Below are 22,613 nucleotides of genomic sequence, written 5' to 3'. Positions count from 1 at the left end.
CAACTCCAATAGTACCAGTGCAGCAACTTATCTACCCGGTCCTTCCCCTTTCCATGGGGACCCAGAGCCCCAGCTTGAGATCTGGTAGGAGGAACATATGCAGGATGGATTCTTTGTCTTGTCTAATGTTGAACCTGAAAACATATCAGAGAGATACAATTGGTTTCCATTGGGGACCAGCCTCAACAAAAACATCACTTGCCAGGGTAAGAGCGTGGGATTTAGAAAATATAGTAAAGAATATGAAAACACAAATGAAAATAATAAACTGGAGAAACATAGAATAGTATCGGAAGTGAATTCCAGTGAGTACTCAAATTCACCCACATTTAATTTCCAACTGCTTTAAATACCCCTGACCCTAAAGGCAAGAGTAAGACAAAAGACTGCATTGATACAAGGAAATGAAGAGAGCAATTGAAAGTCGCTGGCTACGTTCATAGTTTAACATTCTGTTGCTAGAGCAAACAAGTCATGCTCACACACTAGACCAACACATTCTGTAGGTAAACCACTCCCTGGGTGGAATCCAAAGTTATCTCCATAAAGGAACTGGAACTTAGTTGGCTCCTTAGACTTTTGTTTGGGGTGAGAACATATAGACTTCTCCATTCCTGGGGCACAAGGTCTGGCTATTACAACAGGCCTCACCTGCTGACAATAATCTTGAGAGAGCAGAATTCTCTGAGCTACAGTTAGGTGGGACCTTTGTTTGAGGTAGAGGTACAATGACCTTGAGGGAACTAGAGGTAAGTTCCAACTCTCTGACCTTTGTTCAAGGTGGAAATAGGCTCCTATTTTTGGGCTTCCACAGTTTCACTTTCTATAATGGTAGCTGTTTGTAAAAGTGACCATGAAGCTGCGCCATATTGAAAATCAGGCAGAAGATGACATGGGGTGGAAACATCCCTTAGCAGCATCTGTACAACACACAGAACATTCTGTTGTGTTGAATAAAGGAAAAGGTTGTCTATAAGCGCCTCATGATTGGTCCAGCATAGGCTGCCTGCCCTAGGCTGGTACCAACCAGAAAGTAGGTAGACGCTCCCTCCATGAGAAAAGTGAGAACAGCTTTGGGAAGGGGCCAATATTGGATTTGAAAAAGGAGACTACCTGGCTTTTAGGATGATGACAAATAAGAAGACTTCCTAAAAAGTCAGATCAAACATCAGTCAGTTAACAAAAAAGTTTTGTAGTGTGAACTCATAAAGGTCTTCATTGTTGACAATTTCATTTTCAAGTAGTTGAAAATTAAATAAGCATTATTTGTAACAATACAACTGGGCAAAAGAGCAGTGTTAGTGCAACACATTGAATTACAAATGGAAGGGTCTTCTGTGAATGGCGTGATCAGAATTTATTCTTCAGTTAACATTTTACACAGTTTTGCAACAAACACACATTGATGGGAGGGAGAACGTTGGTTCTAATGCAAAATGAATTCAAAACATAAATATTTTTAAAAAACACATCAGTTTGGTTCTGTTTTCAAAATGCCCAGGTTATATAGGTCTTTTTGTTTTGTTTTGTTTTTGCCTCAAAAGTTCCAACAAATAACCCAGAAAAGAACAGTAACAGATTTTGCTTTCTCTTTTGTTTGTTTGTTTCTTTGTTTTCATTTGGTTTTCCTGACAGAATTTTCCTGTGTAACAGTTCTAGATATCGTGGAACTCACTTCATAGACCAGGCTGGCCTCAAACTCACAGAGATATGCCTGCCCCAAGTACTGTGTATAAAGGTATGTGCCACTACCACCTGGCTGACCTTTATATTTGTATAGGATTAGCAGTCTATACAAAGGAAAACTTATGAAAATCCCGATTTTAGAACAAAAAATTCAGGCCCTTGTTTAATGAGATGAAAAGATAATACGATAAAATACTTTTCACAGCTTAAAAATCAGCTATATCAAGAACACAAGTAGTCAGAACAGCTTGGTTCATTACACTTCACTAAGGCGCTGGCTGAGGAGCACAAAGTAGGCTATCATCTTCCTCATGTAAGGCCTACACCAAAAAGGGGTTCACGCAAATCTACAGTGCATTACCACAGACAGGTGCGAAAACCAGGCTTCGGTAAAACCGGGATCTTGACCTGTGGGTCCAAGAGAGCATTTAGAAAACAAATTAATCAAGAAAAAGGGGCTGTGTCTATTGAAATGACTTGACCCCAGGTCTAGTACAGGGGAAAGAAATCACTTATGCTGTTAAACTCCACAATTGAATTTATTTATTGAACAAACTGTTTTCATGCCTAAACTCTTCAAAGAAAAATTATTAAATGAGGAAAAAAATAAGCAGTATGATTTAAACAGTTGCTTTTTAATTACAAACCCACAATTACCACTGTTTTAATAGAACGAAGCATGGAAAAATAAGGAGGCAGATTTTATTAAAGGAGAATACTACTTAGGGACCAGAAAACTGCCTGATCAAATCTGAGCTGTCAGTAATATTGAAGGCTACTTTGGACAACAGCACTTTGAACACAAACAGTCATTGCCTTTTCTAACAAACAAACAAAGTGAAAACACTCTCCTGAGCCACCTTTCAGATTGGGCAAGACAAAGCTAGTTTTCACAGTAAAGCAACTGATGTGGAAGTGGGAGTGAACTTGAGAGCTGGAATACCATTTATTCATTTTTATCATCGTTATACACGGGGATCTGTTGTAGTGCATTTCCCTCTGAACTCTTATGAGGTTGAACATACCCCCTTCACACAAGATTCATTCATTTCAATGAAACAGCCTGTGGCTTTTACTTCAGGAAAATCACGCAATTTGTAGCCGTTTCAGACACCAGATTGCTCAAGGAGAGGTCCGTGGACACGCGTGAGACATCATCCTAAGCATCCCCACTGGCTGGCATCCTACCAGGCTCAACTAGCAGATATTTTAGTGTAGAATATCAAATTGAGGCTGAAATGAAATTGGCATGAAATGCTGCCCTTTGTTGATTTGGTGGGTTCCAATGAACTATTTCTGTTGTAGGCAGACCCTAATTTCACCAATCATCAATCGCTAGGTCAAGGACAGCTTTGTTGAGAAAAGAGAGATCCTCTATTGCCTGCGGTCCTCTAAAGTTGTGCCTCAGGGACAGCAACCAAAATACCATCTATAGCATAGGTAATATAAGCCTGAGGGAACAGCCTTTTTCACAGGGGCCAAAAGAAAACCTACATATAACTAACATCTATTTGGGCTGTTTAATTATGACTTGACATAATACTTTTTATTAATATCTTTTGACAGTGGAATCTAATATTAATATTTCTATGACAAAGGCAAGTCTTTCGCAGCCTTGTTAAGTTAGGGGATGGTGGAAAACTCATCTTTTAGATCTGCAGTTCTCCATTGCCAATCTTTTGTTATCATAGTTGGGAAAAAGCAAGTCCAGGTTGAAGGCTTCCCTACGTTGTGACACCTCGTTAATGTCCTGCAGATCTGGCAACGCTCTCCATTACCCTTGCCAAAGACTAACGTTTTCGATAACAGCTCTCTGAGATTAGATGAGAAAGTCTTTTTCAGATTGTTGTCTAACCTACTTCTGAAGTCTGTCATTGGCCCTTTGTCTGCTTTGTGAAAAGTCTGCAGTAGCATTTTCAGGTATTTAAACCATTTCTAGTCTCTGACACAGCAAAGTCCCATTACTTATTGCTTAAGCATCATCATGCATTTGCCTCTCAACCCCACAGGCTGTTCAATGGTGATCACCATAGGAGGATTAGCATTTGATCCTGTGCCCTTTGAACAACAGCCTCCTCATGCCACCAAGTGCTGAACTGAAGGAATTCCACAGAGGACGTCCAAGCCAGCGTGTTCCAGTCTCGGTGTGTGCAGTGGTTTAAATAAGAATGGCTCCCCAACCACACACATACATAGGCACTAAGATAGAATGCTTACTCATCAGGGTGTAGTACTTCTCAGAAGGATTGGCAGATGTTGCCTTGTTGAAGTCCTGGTGGTCTTCTTGGAGGAAGCAGCTCACTGGGAGTGGGCTTAGAGGTTTCAAATGCTCAAGCCAAGCCCAATGGCTCTCTCTATCTCTTCCTTCAGCATTCAGTTCTGGGTGCAGAACTTTCAACTACTTCTCCAGCACCCTGTCTGCCACCATGATGTCAGTAGACTAATCCCCTGAAACTTTAAGCAGGCCCCAATTACATGCTTGCTCTCATAAGAGTTGCCACGAGCATGGTCTGACTGCATAGCAACAGAGCAGTGACTAAGACACTAGCCAGGGGCCCAATGCTGTGGCCGGCATGCTTCTTCTGGGCTGAATGTGGACTTTGGAGCAGGAGAGCAGTCAACCACTTTCAGCATGGATTAATGGACCATACTGCAAAGATTTTGGAAGATTTTGATCCTGAGTGCAACATAGGCTGGGAAGGCCCTAACCAGGAGCTTTCAGGGGAGAAGAATATTAGTAAATAGGTTCTTGTGATATTTCACAAAGAATGCTGCTGCCTTTTGCCGTGGACCGTAACTTCTGCCTGAAGCTAACATGAAGAGTTTTAGTTTACTAGCGCTGGAAGGGGAGATTTCAAGACACTCTAGTGTGGACTGTGTTGTGTAGCAATTAGTGGTCACTCTTTAGTTACAGGTGTACATGGGAAAGAAGCAAGGCGGAGAAGGAGAAATACAAAATGTGAAGTTAGAGGAGAAAAAGAGCACCAGAAAGTGTATGAGAGCTGAGTCCAGTGCTCAAAGAGATTAAAAAGTTAAAAAAAAAAAGCCTGATGCTGCATGGACTAAAGGTAGTAGTGGTCTCAGGACGAGATCCCACCAGGCTAAGCCTAGTCTACATAGAGAGTCCCAGGATGGTCTGATCTACCTAAAAATGCGCCTTTCTCAAACAAACAAAACCAAAACAAAACCCTCACATTGAAGAAACACAGTAAACTAGTATGAGAGGGAAGACTTAATTAGAGGAGGCAATTATGTTAGGAGGACTCACCCAGAGTGGGTGGAGCAAAAGGACCATGAAGAGGGTGGGTGTGATCCTAAGCAGGCTGAATGGGTACAGTGCTTGTCAGACAAGCAGGATGGGCACAGTTAAGATCCAGCAACCACGTAAAACCACGTGGCTCTGGTGGACCTCTTGTAATCCCTGCACTCTGGAGGAAGAGACAGGAAATCTCTGAGGGCAGGCCTGGCTAGTTCTGTGTTCTGTGAGAGAACAGGCCTCAGCAAAAAAAAGTGGAGAGTGAATAAGAAAGACATTCAGTGCCAACTCTGGCAAAGTGCTGGGACCACACACACGCACACACAAAGAGAAACACAGGAAAACAAAATAAATGAATTTTGTGAGTGTGTTTGCCTCTGAGCCCAGTGAATAAACAATTCACATCCACGTGCCTTCCCGCACTCGGCCACTGGAGGACATGCCAATGAGTCTCTCCTTATGCAGGACAAGACAGCTCCTCAGTGTTGGTCTTCCTGGACTCCAGAACTGTGAGACGTGACGGATCAGGAGGGATGGAAAGGGACACCTATCCATTTGTGCTGCATTATATAGAAGAATTGGATCTCCATATTATAGAAAGGAATCTTCATGCTTCTGGTTAATAGCTTAATATATATACATGGTTACTGGTTTGCTCGTTCTAAGCTGATTCCACCACCACCCCAGCCCTAAAGCCCCTGGTGGACCACATGGTTGATATCAGCAGGAACTAACCAGACTCTGCATTTCAAAATATGCCTGAAGCCAGACACCAAGAGCATGTGGGAAACATGAGGAGGATGTTAGCAAGAGGAGCAGCGACATCACCTGCCTCAGAAAAGTGTCTAATCAGAGGGACGAGACAGAGCTCCAGAAGGTTTAGCCTGGTCTCGTCAGTCCCCCTGGTCTCCAGAACACTTAGGTCGGGAGATGAGATGTAAGACAGTGTGGGGTGTTCTGTTGCTGTTTTTGCAAAGTTGATCTGTCCCCTTCTCAGCTCCGGTCTCTGCTGCTTGATTTCATTGGTCATAGGCTCTATGGACCCTGATCTAGTGACAAAGTAAATTTCTGCTCTTATTATTTACCCAGCCCGGGCCCCTTTTATTCTAGCAGTATAAAATGAACTGAAAAACAATGTCAGATCTTTCTCCATGATGAAATGACCACCAAGTCAGACAAGGAAAACTGCCACAATTCCTCTCCTACCCTCACCACGGAGCCAGCACAGCAAAGAATAGGAGAGGGGCAAACTGAGGAAAGAAAACGGCTGGCAGTATGACTGATGGCAGCTTAAGGAGTCTGGGTGGCCACAGACAGACAAAGAGTGTCTACAGGGTACAGGGTTTTGAGTGGGAGACAGACAAAGGCTGTTGTCTCTGGCTACCGTTTCCCACCTCCAAAAACCCTCTGTGAAGCTGGAGTACTTATGCCTGCAAATACGCAGTGGTGAGGATTCGACAGTGCATCATACAAAGGCATGGTCCATAGATGCAAGAGGTGTCCAGAGGTCTCTGTGCTTCACTCTCGTCATCACAGAGGGGAACTGGGAAGGAGGGGCCACTAGAAAGCAGACTGCACAGGCTTGTATGCCGGCTCGGTCTCCTGCTCTCTGTGCAACCATGCCTAGGTCCATAAAGAGAAACCAACATGGCATTAAAAACAGACACTTGTTAAAATGCTGGCTCTATGAGAGAGGCTAGAAGAGGGAGCATAGAAGAATACACAGAATATTGTCTTATGCCTACTCAAGAAAGTGCCAGTGTGCACCGCCATGTGCTAAACACACCCAGAATCACCATTCTGAATTCAGGCCTGGGACTTCAACAAAGAAAAGCCCTCGTTTATTTTGGCTCTCCCCAGGAGTTGTGCAGGTAATTCTGAAATGCTCAGTTAAACTCTTGACCGTGAATGAGATATCAGCAAGTGCGGGAGCTGAGAATCTCACCTGTTCTCAGGCTGCTTCTGTTGCCAGGAGACAGGTAGATTTTTGGAGCAAGGCAACTCTGGGTTCTCTCCTGAAGGGCAGACTGACACAAAGCATGGTTTGTTTTCAGCTCCCAGGAGTAGCATGGTCTCTGAGTGGGGATACATCGCAGGATCCCGTATGGGGCAGTGTACGTTTACACATTCAAGTCTCTTGAAATAAAAAGAATGTGTTTAGATAGCGACACAACTCTGAGATAATTCCGTGAAGCTCTGTTTCTCATGAAGGACACACGGCTGCTGCTCATGTTCATTGGCGGACACACACACATCTCCAGGGAACGGCCACTGGTGCCCTCAGCCAGCACATCAATGACAACCCACCCGAGCTGCAACCAGGTCCCACTGATGCGTGGGACTCTCTCTCCTGGGGAGGGGGGCAGAAGGATCCACTTACAGTCTTACAGCCTGGCCGTTTTGAATGTCAGGCCCACGGAGTGCAGTGTTCCCAAGATTGGCTGGACTGGATTTCCTTGTGCTGTCTTAGCTGGGTTTTTTTTGTTTTTGTTTTTGTTGTTTTGTTTTTCTTTCTGTGTGTGTGTGTATGTGTGTTTTTGTTGTTACCATGAAGAAACAACACAACCAAGGCAACTTTTAAAAGAAACATTTAATTTCTGGCTCACATCTGCACAGGGTTTGATTCCCTTACTATCATGGCAGGGAGCAAGGCAGCATGCAGGTAGGCACGGTGTTGGGGCAGGAGTGAGATCTTCCCTCAGATGCACAAACAAGAGGCAGACAGAGGGCTAACTGGGAATGGACTGAGCTTTGGAAACCTCAAAATTCACTCCCAGTGACACGCCTCCCCAACAGGGTCATATCCCCTAATCCTCCTCAAATACTCCAATTGGGAACCCAGAATGTGAGCATATGATTCAATGGGGGACAGTCTCATTTAAACCACTACACCCTCCTCCTGTAGTCCCACGCAAGTCCACTCCACCCTGCTTTCTGAATCTCCATGGTGCTAAGCGCCTCCTGTTGTATCTAGCCTACCAGTCAAGGATTTTCCAGCTCTGACAATAAACAAAATACCAGCAACCTGACTTCTAAGTCACTCTCCTTTCATAAGCATGTTTATTATTTGGTATTGACAATGAGGTACTCCATCAGAAATTCCAGTGTGGGAGAATATTCCTCAACTGTTAAGAAACAGTTCCACATGAACGTTCAGTCATAATATCTTGTTTATACAGAAGGTAAAATGGTGACCCACCATGGTCCGATCCCATCGTTCCCCTCACACTCTACAGCTGCAGATTCTCCCCCCTGGATCGAATGGCACAGAAGCATGTGGTCATCCACAAGGCCATAGACACCCTCACTCTACTAATAAGGATGTAGGGAGGAAAGACAGAGATCCAGGCAGGGGGTGTCAGCATGCATCATGGGAGCAGAGAGGTGAGGACCAGGGGTGTGTAGTCTCCTTTGCACTAGGACGCGGCACAGTACTCCACAGATAAGCTGAGGTCTTTCCTGGGAATGGGTCAGATCTCATGCCTGGAAGATGGTGGTCAAAACGTGCAGGTCTTGGGAGTCCGGAAAGGACAGGTGAGCAGTCTGTCCCACAAAGAAGCCGACGCGCAAAGCTGGCAGTGAAGCTCTGTATGAATCCTTTCAGGTCTCTGGGTCCCCTGAAGACCTCAGTTTTCTTCAAACCACTCCTTGAACAGCCTCTGGAACCTGCCCTTGCTTTCCTGCTGGCACCTCCCCTCTGGCTCCTGATGGGGCAGCAATGGTGGAAGCTGCTGCTGCTGTGGCTGCTGCTGTGGCTGCTGCTGCTGCTGCTGCTGCTCCCCCTCTGGCAGGAGGCCCGGTCTGTCAGCTCCCAGGTTGAGGGTAAGGCCACCAAGTCCCTGCACTAGAGTATCCCAGGAGGAAGGATTGGTGGTCCCATCCCTTTCCCCGGAAATATTCTGCCCACGGGCCTGGCAGTAGAGGCATTCACATCGGAACCAATTCTGAGCTCTGTGTCCTGAGCGGAAGATTCTGGTGTCCCTTTCCACTGGGTAAGGTGACCTATGATCTCGGTGCCTGCGTCTCAGCTGGCCCAGGAAGGCTTTCTTCTTCTGAGGGAAACCCAGCCTTCCCCAGCGCTGCTCCAGTAAGCTCTTTGGCTCCACGTACTGCCCCTGGAGCAGCCCCTCTGCCAAGGATGTGGGGGCGCTGGAGCCAGGGGTGGGGGTCAGGCTGCTGAGGCCTATCCTCAGCTGCTCTAAGGCTATGAGATGAGCAGGTGCAGGGCCCTTCTGGGAGGACTCCACAATGGTCACTTGAGAACACCCGGGAGATAAGGCTGAGTCCCATTTCTGGAGGGGATCCATGAGGGGCTAGTCTGAGCTGGAGACCTCACCAGGCCTCGGATCTCAATAGGAAGTGGGAGGTGGTGGATTTAATGATAACTAGAAGGTGGGGGGGGGGGAGAATGTGTGCAGCCAGAAGCAGGCAGACTGTAATGAAAGGTGACAAGAGGAGAAAGAAAAGCCCAGGGTTAGTCATTGTATTTCAACTTTCTGTTCGGCATCTTCCTAGAAGGAAAAGCTACCTCTGTCCAAATTCCTAGAACTAATGACAGAGTTGTGGAATGGATGACAGAGACAAGGACAAGCCCAGAGTGGTATCACACACCTGAGGCAGGAGGACCACAAATAGAAGTCTTTCAGGGTAAAGGGATGGGGGGACTCGTCAGAAGGTGGCTCTGAGGTGAAGAGACCCCACAGGCATCCACATGCTCACTGCACACATAAAAGCATGAACTAGACAAAAATTAAGGCCTGAACATAAAAAACGACCAAGTAAACAGAATAAAACTAAATTTGCAAAGTAACACAGATAACAAAAAATAACAGCTACACACATGATATAAAGATAGATAGGTAGATAGATAGATAGATAGAAAAATAGATAGAGAGAGAGACAGAGAGAGAGAGAGAGAGAGAGAGAGAGAGAGAGAGAGAGAGAGATTGTAAAGTAAGAAAAAATACCCAGGTCTGGTGTATAGACCACTATAGAAACTGCTAATGAAAGAAGGCCTCATTAAATATAGCCAAATGTATGCTCGGGTTGAAAGATTTGCCTAGTTTAATTAACGTATTAATCCAAAGCCAGTCAAAATCCTGGAATGATATTTTTCTTCAGAGAATGATGAGCCTGCATCCTATGTAGAATTTCCAAGGCTTGAAAAACAGGAATAAATTTGGATAAATCACATCATTTACTTTTAAGCCTTATTGTGTCATATTTTTGTTTTCTTTTGTATTACTATGATGGAAACACCATAACCACAAGAAGGTGGGGGTGGAAATGGCTTATTTCAGTTTACACTGCCATAGCACAGTTTCTCAGTGAGGGAAGTCAGGGCAAGAGCCCAGTGCAGGAACCTGCAAGCAAGAACAGATGCAGAGGCCATGAAATAATGCTGCTTACTGACTTGCTCCCCGAGAAATGCTCACCCTGCCCTCTTATACACCCCAGGGAACCACTCACAATGGACTGGGCCATCCCAGACCAAACACTAGTTAAGAAAACTACCACAAAGTAGTAAAAGATAAGATTTCCTGAGTAAATTGGGAGCATGGGGACCATGGGAAAGGGGGAAGGAAGGGAGGGAAGCAGAAAAAAAATTATAACTCAATAAAACCAATTTAAAAAAAGAAAAAAGAGAGAGAGACAACAACCACAGGTTTGCGCATAGGCCAGGCTGGTGGAAATTTGTTCTCAATTGAGCTACTTCTCCACAAATGATGCTAGCTTGTGTCAAGTTGACACAAAACCAGCCAACAATCAGGAAGACTATTGTCATGGGAACTGATGGACACTTAGATGCACAAAAGGAAACAATCAACAAATGCACCCTTCCAAATGAGTCCGGACACGAAAGCACAAAGGGAATCAGAATATGGTGAATCTTCAACAAACAGAAATCCCTGCATAACCATATGCAAAACTATGAACTCCAACCTCATAATTTATATACCCAGTAAATCAAAGATTTCAGAAAAAAAGCGTCAACGGTATAATAATATCCTTTTTACAATACACCACACAAAAAAAAGCCTTCTGGACCAAAGAATACGTATGAACAAGTCTTAAATCAAAGAATGATACACAAATCCACATGCACACAGACATGCACCGCTTAATTAAATATGAAATCAATATTTAAAATGTGTACTTCAAAAGGAATACGTCCACCCACTATATGCTAACTAAGAACTCAAAATGGTAGATATTAAATGGACATCTTTCCTTATTCTTTCAGTAAACCTATACTGGATGAATCTCATTTTCTCTGTGTCTCCACCTGCCTACCCACCTCACTCTCCCTATTTTAATTGCTAAATTGAATTGTAAGATTGGTATCTCTGGAACTGTTGCTTCTGCAAGTTTGGAAACCTATACGTCATTAGTTTCTCAATACATACCAAATACTTAGAACTTGTTATAAACATAGGAAACCCAGAACAATATTAGAAAGCAATCAAGTCATGTGACTTGACTTTCTATAAGACAACAAAAACAAATGTTCTAAGAAGGGAGACTCTTAACAATTTCGTCCTTGAAAACTCTATAACCTCAGGATCTTTCGATTAAATCCTGAGAGCCATCACCACCCCACACAAATCCTTAGGTATGAAGCATGTAGAGCAGGATTATTTTTTTTAATTTCTTTTTTCGAGACAGGGTTTCTCTGTGTACTTCACACTATCCCAGAACTCAGTCTGTAGACCAGGATGGCCTAGGACTCACAAATATCTTCCTGCCTCTGCTTCTAGAGGGCTGAACTAAAGGTGTGAACCACCACTGCCCAGCTAGAGCAGGATCTTGAGATCGAGAACTGCCTACTGAGAATCAACTGTCGCTAGAGATTCACACATCTGATCAGTTTTCCCATGTCACAGAGACACCCCCAGGATATTTCTTCGTTTAGAATGCTAATTCTCACAGGGAGAAAATAAGTCTCACAAAGACCTTTAAATCAAGAAATTGCCTGGACTTCAGAAACATCAAATCACAGAACAAACTAGCAATTAAGCACACTTTGCTCTCCTCCTCTCCCACATCTGAGAACTATTTCCTGTCCTTTAGTGCCACAACAAAATGCTCATGAAGTTACTCATGAACCTCTCTAGAGATTAAATACAAGACGGCCCACAAATGTCCCCTATTAGGATGTGGAGAGCAGCTAGTGAAATAGATAGGACTTACATCCTTCATCTTACTTCATCAACTGTCTCTTGCCTCAGAGGGATACAAATCTTACACCAAACATCAGTTGAAATCAAGGCAACCTTCTGTTTCCTCCTCCTCCATCATCCTCACCACCTCCATAACCATCATCACCACTACCAGCATCAGTACCATCACCATATCACCACTACCAGCATCATCAATACCCTCACCCTCACCACCACCATCATCATCACCATCATGGTCACCATCACCACAGTCACCACCATCACCATCACCATCACCACTGCCTCCATCGCCATCACCGACGCTATCATCATCGCTATCATCATCTCACATAGCTTAGGAAGAGTGGGAAGAAACAATGACTGGACAAGAACAAACCCAAAATGTTGATTGGTCAAAGCTTCTGTTTGGGAGGGTAATGATTCCCCACTGTGGTGGTCAATATTATGTGTCACCACGGGTAGTCTGTGGAGCCTGGTTGATCAAACACTAGCCTAAATGTTTCTGTGAAGCTCTTTTCAGAGGGAGAAATTTTACTGCCAACAATGCTCAGTCTACTACAATTAAACCTTAAGTGACACATGTCAGATTGTGTGAATGGACTTCATCAAGTCAGGCAAAGTCTGAAGCCCCTCCCAGGGCAGAGGTAATGCAGTTTCCTGTCCCCAGCACACAAACCTGCCTGAGTTCCAGCATTTCAGTCGGCCCACCAAAATAAAGCTCAAAATAACAACATCACTTCTTCCATGAATGATATCCAGCCATGACACCAGCCCTCCAGAATCTGCACTTGCCAGGGTTCACATTCTAGTAGAGCCAATGCCTTGAAATGAAGGAATCTAGCACTAGACAGAGATATGCGTAAAGGCATAGAGATGACATGGATTTCTGATTGATATGGTTTCTCTGGGGAATCTTTACAGATAACAGCCACAACATGGCACACCTTCCTGCAGAACAGCTTGAAAACATTGGCTGAGCCATTGTGTTGACAACGCCAAATCATGTAGACTACAAAACATGGGACAGAGAACAGGTTCCATACACATAGTGCCGCCCCCCAAACACAAAATGTGTGCTAGAGTCTCTCCTTTCATCCGTCACAAGGATCTCTCCAGAAACCTGAAGTAGACAGAATGACTGTCATTTCACAAATACAAAACTTGAAAACTAAGGACAGACAGACCAGTGGCTGGGTCTGACCTAGGATCTGGTGTGAATGAAACCTGTTTAATAAGACGCTGAAGGGGACAGGTTTGGATAGTGGCGCTAGGCAACATCTCAGGCAGCTTCCAATGGCACAAAGTCATCTGTCCTGTGGCATCCACCAACCAAGAAGCAGCAACAGCTGGCCTAAGGACAGGACTAAAACTGAATTAGAAATTCCCATGCAATATCAGATGCATGTGTGTAGTTGACAGAGGAGGAACCCACAGGAAAGGAGCCAGCATTCTGATGAAGGGCCATCCATAAGGCTTAGTAAAGGGCAGGCACAGAAAAGCCCCCGATCTGTCCGAGCAGTCTAGTGTAAATCCTGTGTTCTGTGCTGAAGGCCACAAGGTGAGTGGAAAGTCCGTCTCCCAAATATCCCCCAGCAGCAACAGTGGAAGTCATGAGGGGAAATGTGCCCCTTTCTTTCCTGCTTCCTTTCCTCCTCACATTTCCCATCTGCTCAGAGAACCCTCTCATGTGCCTATGCAATTCTACTCCTCCTTCACTCTTAAATTTTTGTAACAGGGTCTCCTCTGTAGCCCAGACTCTTCTCAAACAAGTCAATCCTCCTGCTTCATCCTTGTGAGTGTTTGGATTACACACATGAGCCATCATAGCCAATGACACTATGGTTCTTAATAGCAAACTCATTACACAGGTAAGACAGAACTTCTCTCAGGATGATATATAGGCACATGGATGATAAACAAAGTCACAGAGATCTGTGCTATTTCGGAATTTGTCAAGAATTAGAGCTATTGTCCTGAACTAACATATCACATTGCCCACTCAAGCATATAAACTCAAAGATACACTGTGCTCACCATGTAAGAAAGTCTGCCTGTGGCCGTGAGTAAAGAGAACCCTTCCTCGTGAAAGAACAGCAATTCCCCACTTCAGCCAACAGTCAGGAGGATGTAGGGAGGGGGTTGGATGTTGGTCAGGTACAATCTGTGACCTACTGATGCCATCGAGGACCACCAATCTTTTCCTGAAATCTACGGATGCTATGAGCCTAGTATAGGAAAGAACTTTCTATTCTTGTATTTTTCTTGAGAGCAGATATCCCTAAGCCCCCAGCAGATATTCTTTTGCACTCATGTTGGTGAACTGTGGGTCACTCACCCATTCCTCTGGCAAATGGTGGCCAGTGGGGTAGATATTGGAGGCAGGCTTTGATGAAATGTTTGGCATAGGTGCTACAAACCAAGAATACTTTCACCTGTAACCCACCGCTTAGAGTTCAGCTTACACAGGACTCCTTCCACAAGGCCTCCTACATTTTGCTTTTTACCATTTGGTCTGAAGACCTTCCTAAGGTTCCCACAGCACCCTGTATTTTCACTACGCCCGCTACAGCCTATTCAGCTGTCAAGGCGTGGTTATCTGTACACCTAAATTACTAGTCCAGGGGACAAGTGAGAGGCCAGTGAGAGGCCATGATCACCGTTCACAGCACCTTGTCCCTAGTAGATGTACACTAGGCTCTATCATGAGAGCTGTGGAGAAATGCGGTGGAGGAGAGTTCCAACACTAAGCTCCTGGGTATTGTGCCTAAAGATCACAGGATCACAGAGAATGGAATTCCGGCCTGGGTCTGCCTGACTCCAAATGTCTGCACTTTGGTGGTGGAGCAATACCTCTTCAGATTCTAAGTGTCCCCAGAGGTCTGAGTTAAAAATTCTCTTGGGGCACAGTGTTCAGACAAGGAAGGCACGGAAGTTAGGCTGGATACCCAGACCAGGTTAAATGGTGTGGCACCCACTGACCAACCTGCCCTCTGGCCATGCTGTGCTCTCAGTATCTGGTTACTGCCAAACAAACCTTGCCAGTCTATGAAGCCCAAAGAAACCTAGCCAGGCTCCTTCTCTCCCTCACTTGCACCCCAGTGTGAACAAGGAGTTATAAGTGGCTACGCAAGCAAATGCATGCAATGTGGAGGCCAACAATGCTACCAATAGAGGTTGATCACTTTGAAAATTAAATATTATCTTTTTCACCTTCCCATCTGTAATAAAATACACTTTAGGAAATGAATTTATTTCAGTTGAGGGGAAGAGAATTTTTTTAGTCAATTTGGTTAGATAATATCATGACATATTACTAAAAATGGCAAAATCTCACATCTGCACAAGGAAATGGGTGCTGAAGAGCGGCCACCTACCACGTGAAAGGACAGCAGGGGAGAGCCTGGATTTCAGCAAGGAACACCGCACAGACAGGTGAGTTTGTCCAGGTCCTGCCTCACCGGAGTTCTCTGCTGTCCGTGCCCAGCAGGATAGATCCTATCTCACCAGGCTGGAAGAGAAGAGAAAGTCTTCTTAGCAGTGTCTCTAGAAAAGAACATCAAAGTCACTGGACGCTGAGAGATGCCCAATTATGAGTGTGAAAGACGAAACGAGCAGGACCTTGATCACAGTTACGACCTTGGGGAGCTCCTGCATGGGTGAGTAAAGACGTCGACGTGAGATGTGAGTGCCACTGGAAGTTGAAAAGAAGGACTCAGGGAAGGGCAGAGGGCAGGGCAAAGCACCAGGGGGAAGAGAGTCATTGCTCACCAGTGACAAGCCCTCCTGCCCACCACAGTCACTAATCTCTGCCTTTACAGCTTAAAGCCTCCCACCCACGGCCTGCGTGACACCTTCGTGTCTCCTACAAGACAACACCACCAGACAGGCAGAGTGCATTCGCCAGGCGTGTATGTCTTTTCTGGGGACACAGTGCAACCATCAATAACATGACCAGTGGAGTCCAACCCTCAGAACGAGGCCAGTGTGGTGAAGCAACGTTCTGTGGCACATACAATAAAGGGGGACACTGGGGTCTGCACTGCTGCTAGACCTTCAGGAACAGTGGGGAGAGAAGACACGAAACTTGTCATCTCCCCAAAGGAACAAGAACTCAAGAATCAGATGTGCCATGGTCATTCAGAACAGAGGCGGTCCCACTAAAAATATCTGGCATGATACCACTGCAGAACACGGAGGGCTGTGTGGCCGCTACCCTGATCACACAAACTTCTAGACGCTGGACACTGCAGGGAGAAAAGACCCAGGTATTTCCTGGGTGATCAGAACAATAAGTTGTGACGCTTCCTGTATTCACACATAAATCCTGCAAGATCCCCTTGCTCAGAGGACTCCTAATCTGAACATCAGGACCGGATGTGAGAATTACAACAAGACCTGTGATGGTGTCAGCAGAGAGGAATAAAACACAGAGAAGATCCTGGGGCTCCATGATCAAGAAGGGCTTAGCCTGGGTGTGGAGGGTTTTGTTGTACAGGCTGGGTAGCCCTTCCCTGACACTGCGTTTTCTTTCTGAGTAGATGATATATGCATACATATGATGAGATATCTTAGGGCTATGAAACCCAAAATTGATTTCCCTTTCATATACACAAAACCTACAGGTGATTTCATACAATTTTTTACTGATATAATTCATGCCTATTTAAAGCATCTCTATGTGTGAATATCTTTCTGTTTGTCTGTGTGCATGCTCACACTGAACACAGATCACCAGGCGCATAAAGCACGTGCTCGACCACTGAGGCACTTCCCTACCCTTGCTTCCATTGTAACAAGCTGCCAGGAGCAGATCAGCTTTGGAATTTGTGTCTGGTTTCAAAGTGGTGCTGGGAAAGTCTCAGGACTTGGCGCATTTGGATTTGGCAGGCTCACATTCGGGCTGTTCAAACAGTGTTGCCATCCTCCCTGCAGATGAGGTAGCTGGCGATCAAAGAAGCTCAGGCACTCACTGATGGTCACACAGCTAGTATTTTTTGATGGTGGCCATTTCCTTTCAGGCTGTCTTTACTAATAGCCACAGTAATCTGTCCTCTCAGGACTGCCACCTACCGGCTTGAATTTGCATCCACCATCTTCTAGGTAGCAGAGGTCTCCCTACCTTTAATTCTTCACCATCTGGTAAACAAATTTTGGACACAGTTTCTGTTTCAGCAAAGAACTATCACTTGAGAAGGCAGCTAGCCCTCGCAATACACAACTGACTGCCCATTCCAGCCCCGAAGGAGTATCTTGGGTTTCCTTTCCACCCTCAGGCTGACTAAAGAAAATGGGCAGCAGCCATGGTCTTAACTTAGCCATCTCCTGCAATCCCATGTACAAATTTCACAGTAACTGAAAAACAAAAATAAAGCCAGTGTTTCCTCACAAAAGCTACCGAGAAAACATTTTCTCAGATGCCAAAGTATTGTAGGTGAAGACACTGCCTCTTTGACAGAGAGCTGTTGAAATAATTCTCCTTAAAATATAGGAACCCTTCTCTACTGCTCACGAGGCTCAGCTGCACAAGGACCCTCACTTGATCCTTTTGGACAAGACTAACGAAGCAGCGCCCACACAGAGGTCAACACACACATCAATACTCTGCCAACAGCGTGAGTCCATCTAGAGAAACCATATCGGGAAGGCAAATGGAAACCTGTGCAATCATAACAAGCAACCTCCCACTGCACAGAGGCCTCCAGGCCAGAATCAGCCGTCCTCCAGAAGCCAGGGCAACACTTAGGCCTTTTCTCTGAGTATCTTCTGATGCAGCTGGCATCTGAGGAAATCTCTCCAAGCACTTGCTGCTGACACAGAAATCACAGAGCTTAATTTTTACCCGTCTATTTCTAAGTCACATTCTGGTCCTCATGTTTGTCAGGAATCTCAAGGAGAGTTTCTCTCACGTTTCTATCTGGCTAATGTTGTTCTCCATTGAAAACAGGAACTCTTCAGGGACTCTGTCTCACACTGTAGGGCGGCAGATGGGGTGGGCGGCTGGCAATGCCAAGGAAACAAGTCATCTGTGAGCTTGAACACAGACTTGAGCCCCGTGACAGCCCAGGTGCCTAATGGTAACTACAGGAAATGGTGGTCCCTTCTCCCTGTAAACTTACACTCCCCGGGGAGAGAAAGAGAAATCAATCCCACAGAGATAGCTCAACCATGATTCTGACACTGAAGAGATGGGCCTTCTGAGAAAAACAAGGATGCTTCTCAGAAAGCACCATGCTGGCTCGCCAAGGAGGGATCCTGGTCTAGACCCACATGCACACAAGCCCCATTCTAGAAGCTTCTCTCTGGGTTTCACATCAACTTGGTCCATCCCAGGGAGCCTCCCTCCTCCCCTCCCACGCCCTCCCCGCACCGGTTCCCAATTCCCTCTTTTGCCTGTTGCTCCCAGATCTCTCCCTCCCTCCATCTTCTCAGAACCCTCATGCCCTCTTTCTGAACCTCTCTCGAAGCCTTCACTGTCTCACTCTCATTCTCCCTCTGGTTCTCTCTGGCTGTCTCCCGGAGGTTTCCTCTGAGAAACAGGTGCAGCAGTCTGGCCGCCAGAGTACCACTTCCTTTGCTCAACCCTGGAAATGCAGCTTGGCTCTCAGACAGCAAGGGTTAAGACCATCAAGAGGAGCGGTCCTCCAGAGGCTAGAGAGGCCTTGGCGGTGCAGGCAGGGAGTGCAGGCCCAGCTGGTGTCTGCCAGGCAAGGAAGACTTTAAAGGAAAGGGATCTTCCTTAGCTGCCTCTGCTTCAGCCCGAATCTCCGGGGAGGCGGCAGCGATTTTCTTCCCAGCAGTGGGAGTGACAGTGCATAGGGCGTCGCAGCCCGCACTGTCCGGCTCAGGGAGCTGCGGTCTCTATGGAGGTTGCTCTCCGGATGGGACAGTATGCAGCAGCCCCCAGCGACCTCCCCACCGCGGGGTGCTCCCTAGTGTCAGGGGAAGAGATTGTGGGCAGCGGAGGTGACAGCACATGGGGGCTCCAGGGAGTCTAGGAGAGTTCTTGAGAGCTGCCTGCCTGGGGATGCTCTGGTCAGCTGGGGTACACAGAGTGCAGGGAAGATGAGTCTCTGCTCCTTGAGTTAACTGGATGTCTTTGAGTGAGGGCCTGCGCTCATGGGAAAAGAAAAACCAACGAAGTAAATGAGTTGCACAGAGGCTGCCAGACGTGGGGATCGAGTGTCTAGGTGAATTTGCTGTTTAGTTTGCAGTTTCGTGAGGGAGAAGAAGTCGACTGTGGTGGCAAATGGGGTGGGAGAGGAATCAGGGGAACTGAACTCTCAGTCGGCTTGCTGTGCGAGTTTTTTTTCTTTATCTCTGTGCCCAGGTAGTTTAGAAGTAGCTTCTCACCTGAGTGGATTGTCCATGAGAAAAAAAGTTTAGGAGTAGGAGGGCCTGTCACCCAGAAGCATTGCAGATCATGACAAGAGAGGTCGTGCTCATCAAAGCTCAATGCAAACACACAGCTTTCACCTCAGCAGTTATTCTAGAGTCAAATGGAAGTGGCCATGGTTGTTGCAAGGTCCGTCTTCCAATGTGGGAACAGCCTCGTGAAATTCTTACAGTGAAAAAGAAAGTCGTGCATGAAGACATCTTTATAATATACTGATGCAGACAGCAGAGAGTGTGTTACAGGTAGAAGGACAGTAAGCGCAGACCTCAGATTCTACGTGATACCAATCTCACCCAGTCGATTCTATGTGATACCATTCTCAGCCTTGAGTGGGGGAGCAAGGGGCATGTCAATATGTTCCAAAGGCTTTTATCCGTTTATAGAGATGCTAGGTCCACCAGAGAGGTGGACAAGGAATGTATAGCAAAGCTCGTACGAGGAATGTATAGCTAAAGGTAGTAAAAGATAAGTTCCCAGTGGAACCCGACTCTGTAATATTCCAAACTCTCCACAATCACTGACATTTTACTCGGTCAATCAGCTTTAGTGGGCACAGCTTCTTTCTGGGAATTTTGTTATTCACGCAAGCCTTAACACAACCTACACAGTGAAAGGGGATCCTTTATGGCAGCCACTTACCTGAAAGGAATACTGTGAATGGATTTCTTTACCAGGACTGAATTCAGGGAAGCAAGTGGAGTGCCACATTCTCCATAACAGTGAGCAAAGACCTGCCCAAGCAGACACAGGGATCTTTCCTGCTGCGTGTTGCTACATGGTGTTATGTACCCTAGGCTGGCCTCAAACTTGCTATGTAGTCAAGGATGACCTCAAGTCCCGATCCTCCTGCTTCCAAGGTCCAATTTCTGGCATTACAAGTGTGCGTGACCATACCAGGTTTGTCCATTGCTGGAGAAGGAACCCAGGGCCTGGTTCAGAGTTTCTAGGGACTCTCCCAACTGAGGTGCATTCACAGCCCAAGACGTTTTTGTTTTCCCTGGGAGTAGCTCACTCATAAACAACTCTTTTTGCTTTGGATAAGTAATGGTTTCATGATCTGAATAAAGAAGGCAAAACTGGGTATTATCCTGGAATATCATCATTATCCTCATGGTTACAAATGTTGTAACTTTCTGAGCTAGTGATCGAACCCTGGGCCTCACACAAACTAGGCAGGTGCTGCGTCACCCAGGTATCATTTATAGCCTGAGACAACAACTATTCATTGCAGGGATGTAATAGGGTGGTAGAAGGCTTGGTTAGCAGGTGTGGGACTGTGGGTTTGCTGGCCAGCACTGACCTTTCAAGACAGAAAAAGGAAAAAAGTGGTAACTGAGTCCTAGATAGATGAAGTAAGCAAGTTCCCTAGCTCTGTGAGCTGTGTTCTGCCCCCTGCCCTGGTGTCCACTGATACAATATGACTAGAGTTCCACAAGCACTGAGTGCTGCATCCTTGATTCAGATCCAGGGCTTGATGACCTCACCCTGGCAACCACATGCTGCTGCTTTCCAGATCCTCCCAACCCGCTCAGTCCTCTCCTGAACTCCAGACTCTTTAGCCACCTCAGGTCATGCTGCACTCAAAGCTCCAGGGCAGTGTGTAAGACCAGACAGCATCCATGGGTGGAAAGGCCCTCCCCCACCCTCCTGGAAGGAGAAGCGCAGCTGTGGAGTGTTTGAAGGTTTCAGATGGGGCTGCTAGTTCTCAGAGACAGCCTGCTGGGCTTTAACGCTCCGCATGCTGATCGTACACCCTGACTCTTTTCACAACAACTTTGCTGCTGTTATTTCAGAAAAGGTTGTATCATTGTGTATCTCAGACTGGCTCCAACTTGAAATCCTCTTCCCTCAGCACCCTCCCCTCTTCATATTTTCTTTCTTTTCACATTGTCAATACTTGATGTACGATAGTAAAAATATTCAAAGAAGATCTGTAAGTCCATGCAGACATATAGGTGAGTCAAGACATAACCTTTTATCTGATCAATACCTGCTCATAAGGATCACCACAACCTGAGGTAGAAGCAGAGAACTTGCTCCGAGACTAATCAAATGAAACCAATTAGAACTTTTTCTAAACCTTGTGATTGTTGTCATATAACAGGTAGACATCCTAGACACAGACGTTAGTTCGGTCAGCTTCCCAAGTCACTCCAGGAATAAGCATTTGAGGGTTTTTTTTTTTTTTGCGGGACATAGAAAAGTCAATCTTGAGCTAACTACGAAACTTCCTACCTTCTGGCAAGCTTTTATAGTGCCAGATATGCTATTCCGGCCACAGAAAGAGAAAAGACATCTGTGAACTTAGCTAGTGCTAATCTTGCATGCTGTAGTACCACCAGGCAAGATGTGGTACAATAGAAGCATGGTTGTTAAAAGGTAAACAGCCAATTTCTGATGAGATTTGAGCTGTGACCCACAAGAGAAAATCCATACCTGGTACTGAAAATCTTATTAAAAGCCCATGGCTGCAGAGGTCATAGGCCCTATGGGGTAGCTTGCTACTGTTAGTTTGGTAAATGGTTGTGTTATCAAGCTGCTTTCCAAAGTTTGCTTAGACTTATATGTCTGAGTCACTCTCAACCTTCCTCAAAGGAGATGCTTTTTGTTATGGACAGTGGTTAATGCATGCATTCATAACTGGTAAAATAGCTGGCAAATGAGACTACATACTTAGCCCTCAAGTAGACAGCTATATAAACCCTAAGCAGAGAAGGATCAAGGAACACTGTGGAAGGGCTGTAGAGGGAGAAGAGTGTATGACCCATATGACGGGGAGGGTTGCGTGAAATGCTGCCTTCAGGTCTTGATGTGTCTGTTGCGCTCATGAACACACGGGACCTGTGGTCACCTAAACAAGATGAAGCTTGTCAAAATTCTAGCATGGACAAGGGAGGGTCTCACTAGGCCTTTCCCCTAGTTGAGGAACTGTTGGAAGGCAATGGTGCCATGGAAAAGGAGAGTCATTTTTCTTTGGGGGTAGGGCCACCGGTAGCTGCCCGTGCTCTGTGGATGGCATAGCACATACCATGTGCAGATAGACATCACTAATTAGACACTTTTTTGATTTTTCAAGGCAAGACCTCTCTGTGTAACA

At 45.7% G+C, this 22,613-nt stretch overlaps 1 protein-coding gene across 1 annotated transcript; it reads right to left on the bottom strand.

Moving 5' to 3' along the window:
• Positions 1 to 7,513: 7,513 nt before the first annotated feature.
• On the bottom strand, positions 7,514 to 18,833 carry LOC146889063 (protein FAM156A/FAM156B-like). The gene is made up of 3 exons (XM_087902801.1): positions 18,577 to 18,833; positions 15,498 to 15,631; positions 7,514 to 9,375 (listed from the first exon to the last, which is right to left on the bottom strand). The coding sequence occupies exon 3, from the start codon at positions 9,247 to 9,249 to the stop codon at positions 8,569 to 8,571; it is 681 nt and encodes a 226-aa protein (XP_087758927.1). The 5' UTR covers positions 9,250 to 9,375; positions 15,498 to 15,631; positions 18,577 to 18,833; the 3' UTR covers positions 7,514 to 8,568.
• Between the last annotated feature and the right edge of the window lie 3,780 nt (positions 18,834 to 22,613).

Source organism: Myodes glareolus, chromosome X, assembly GCF_982192425.1.
Source record: "Myodes glareolus chromosome X, mMyoGla1.1, whole genome shotgun sequence".
Taxonomy (NCBI): Eukaryota; Metazoa; Chordata; class Mammalia; order Rodentia; family Cricetidae; genus Myodes; species Myodes glareolus.
Note: the sequence above shows the minus strand (reverse complement) of the source record. Positions and strands in the feature narration are given on the sequence as shown.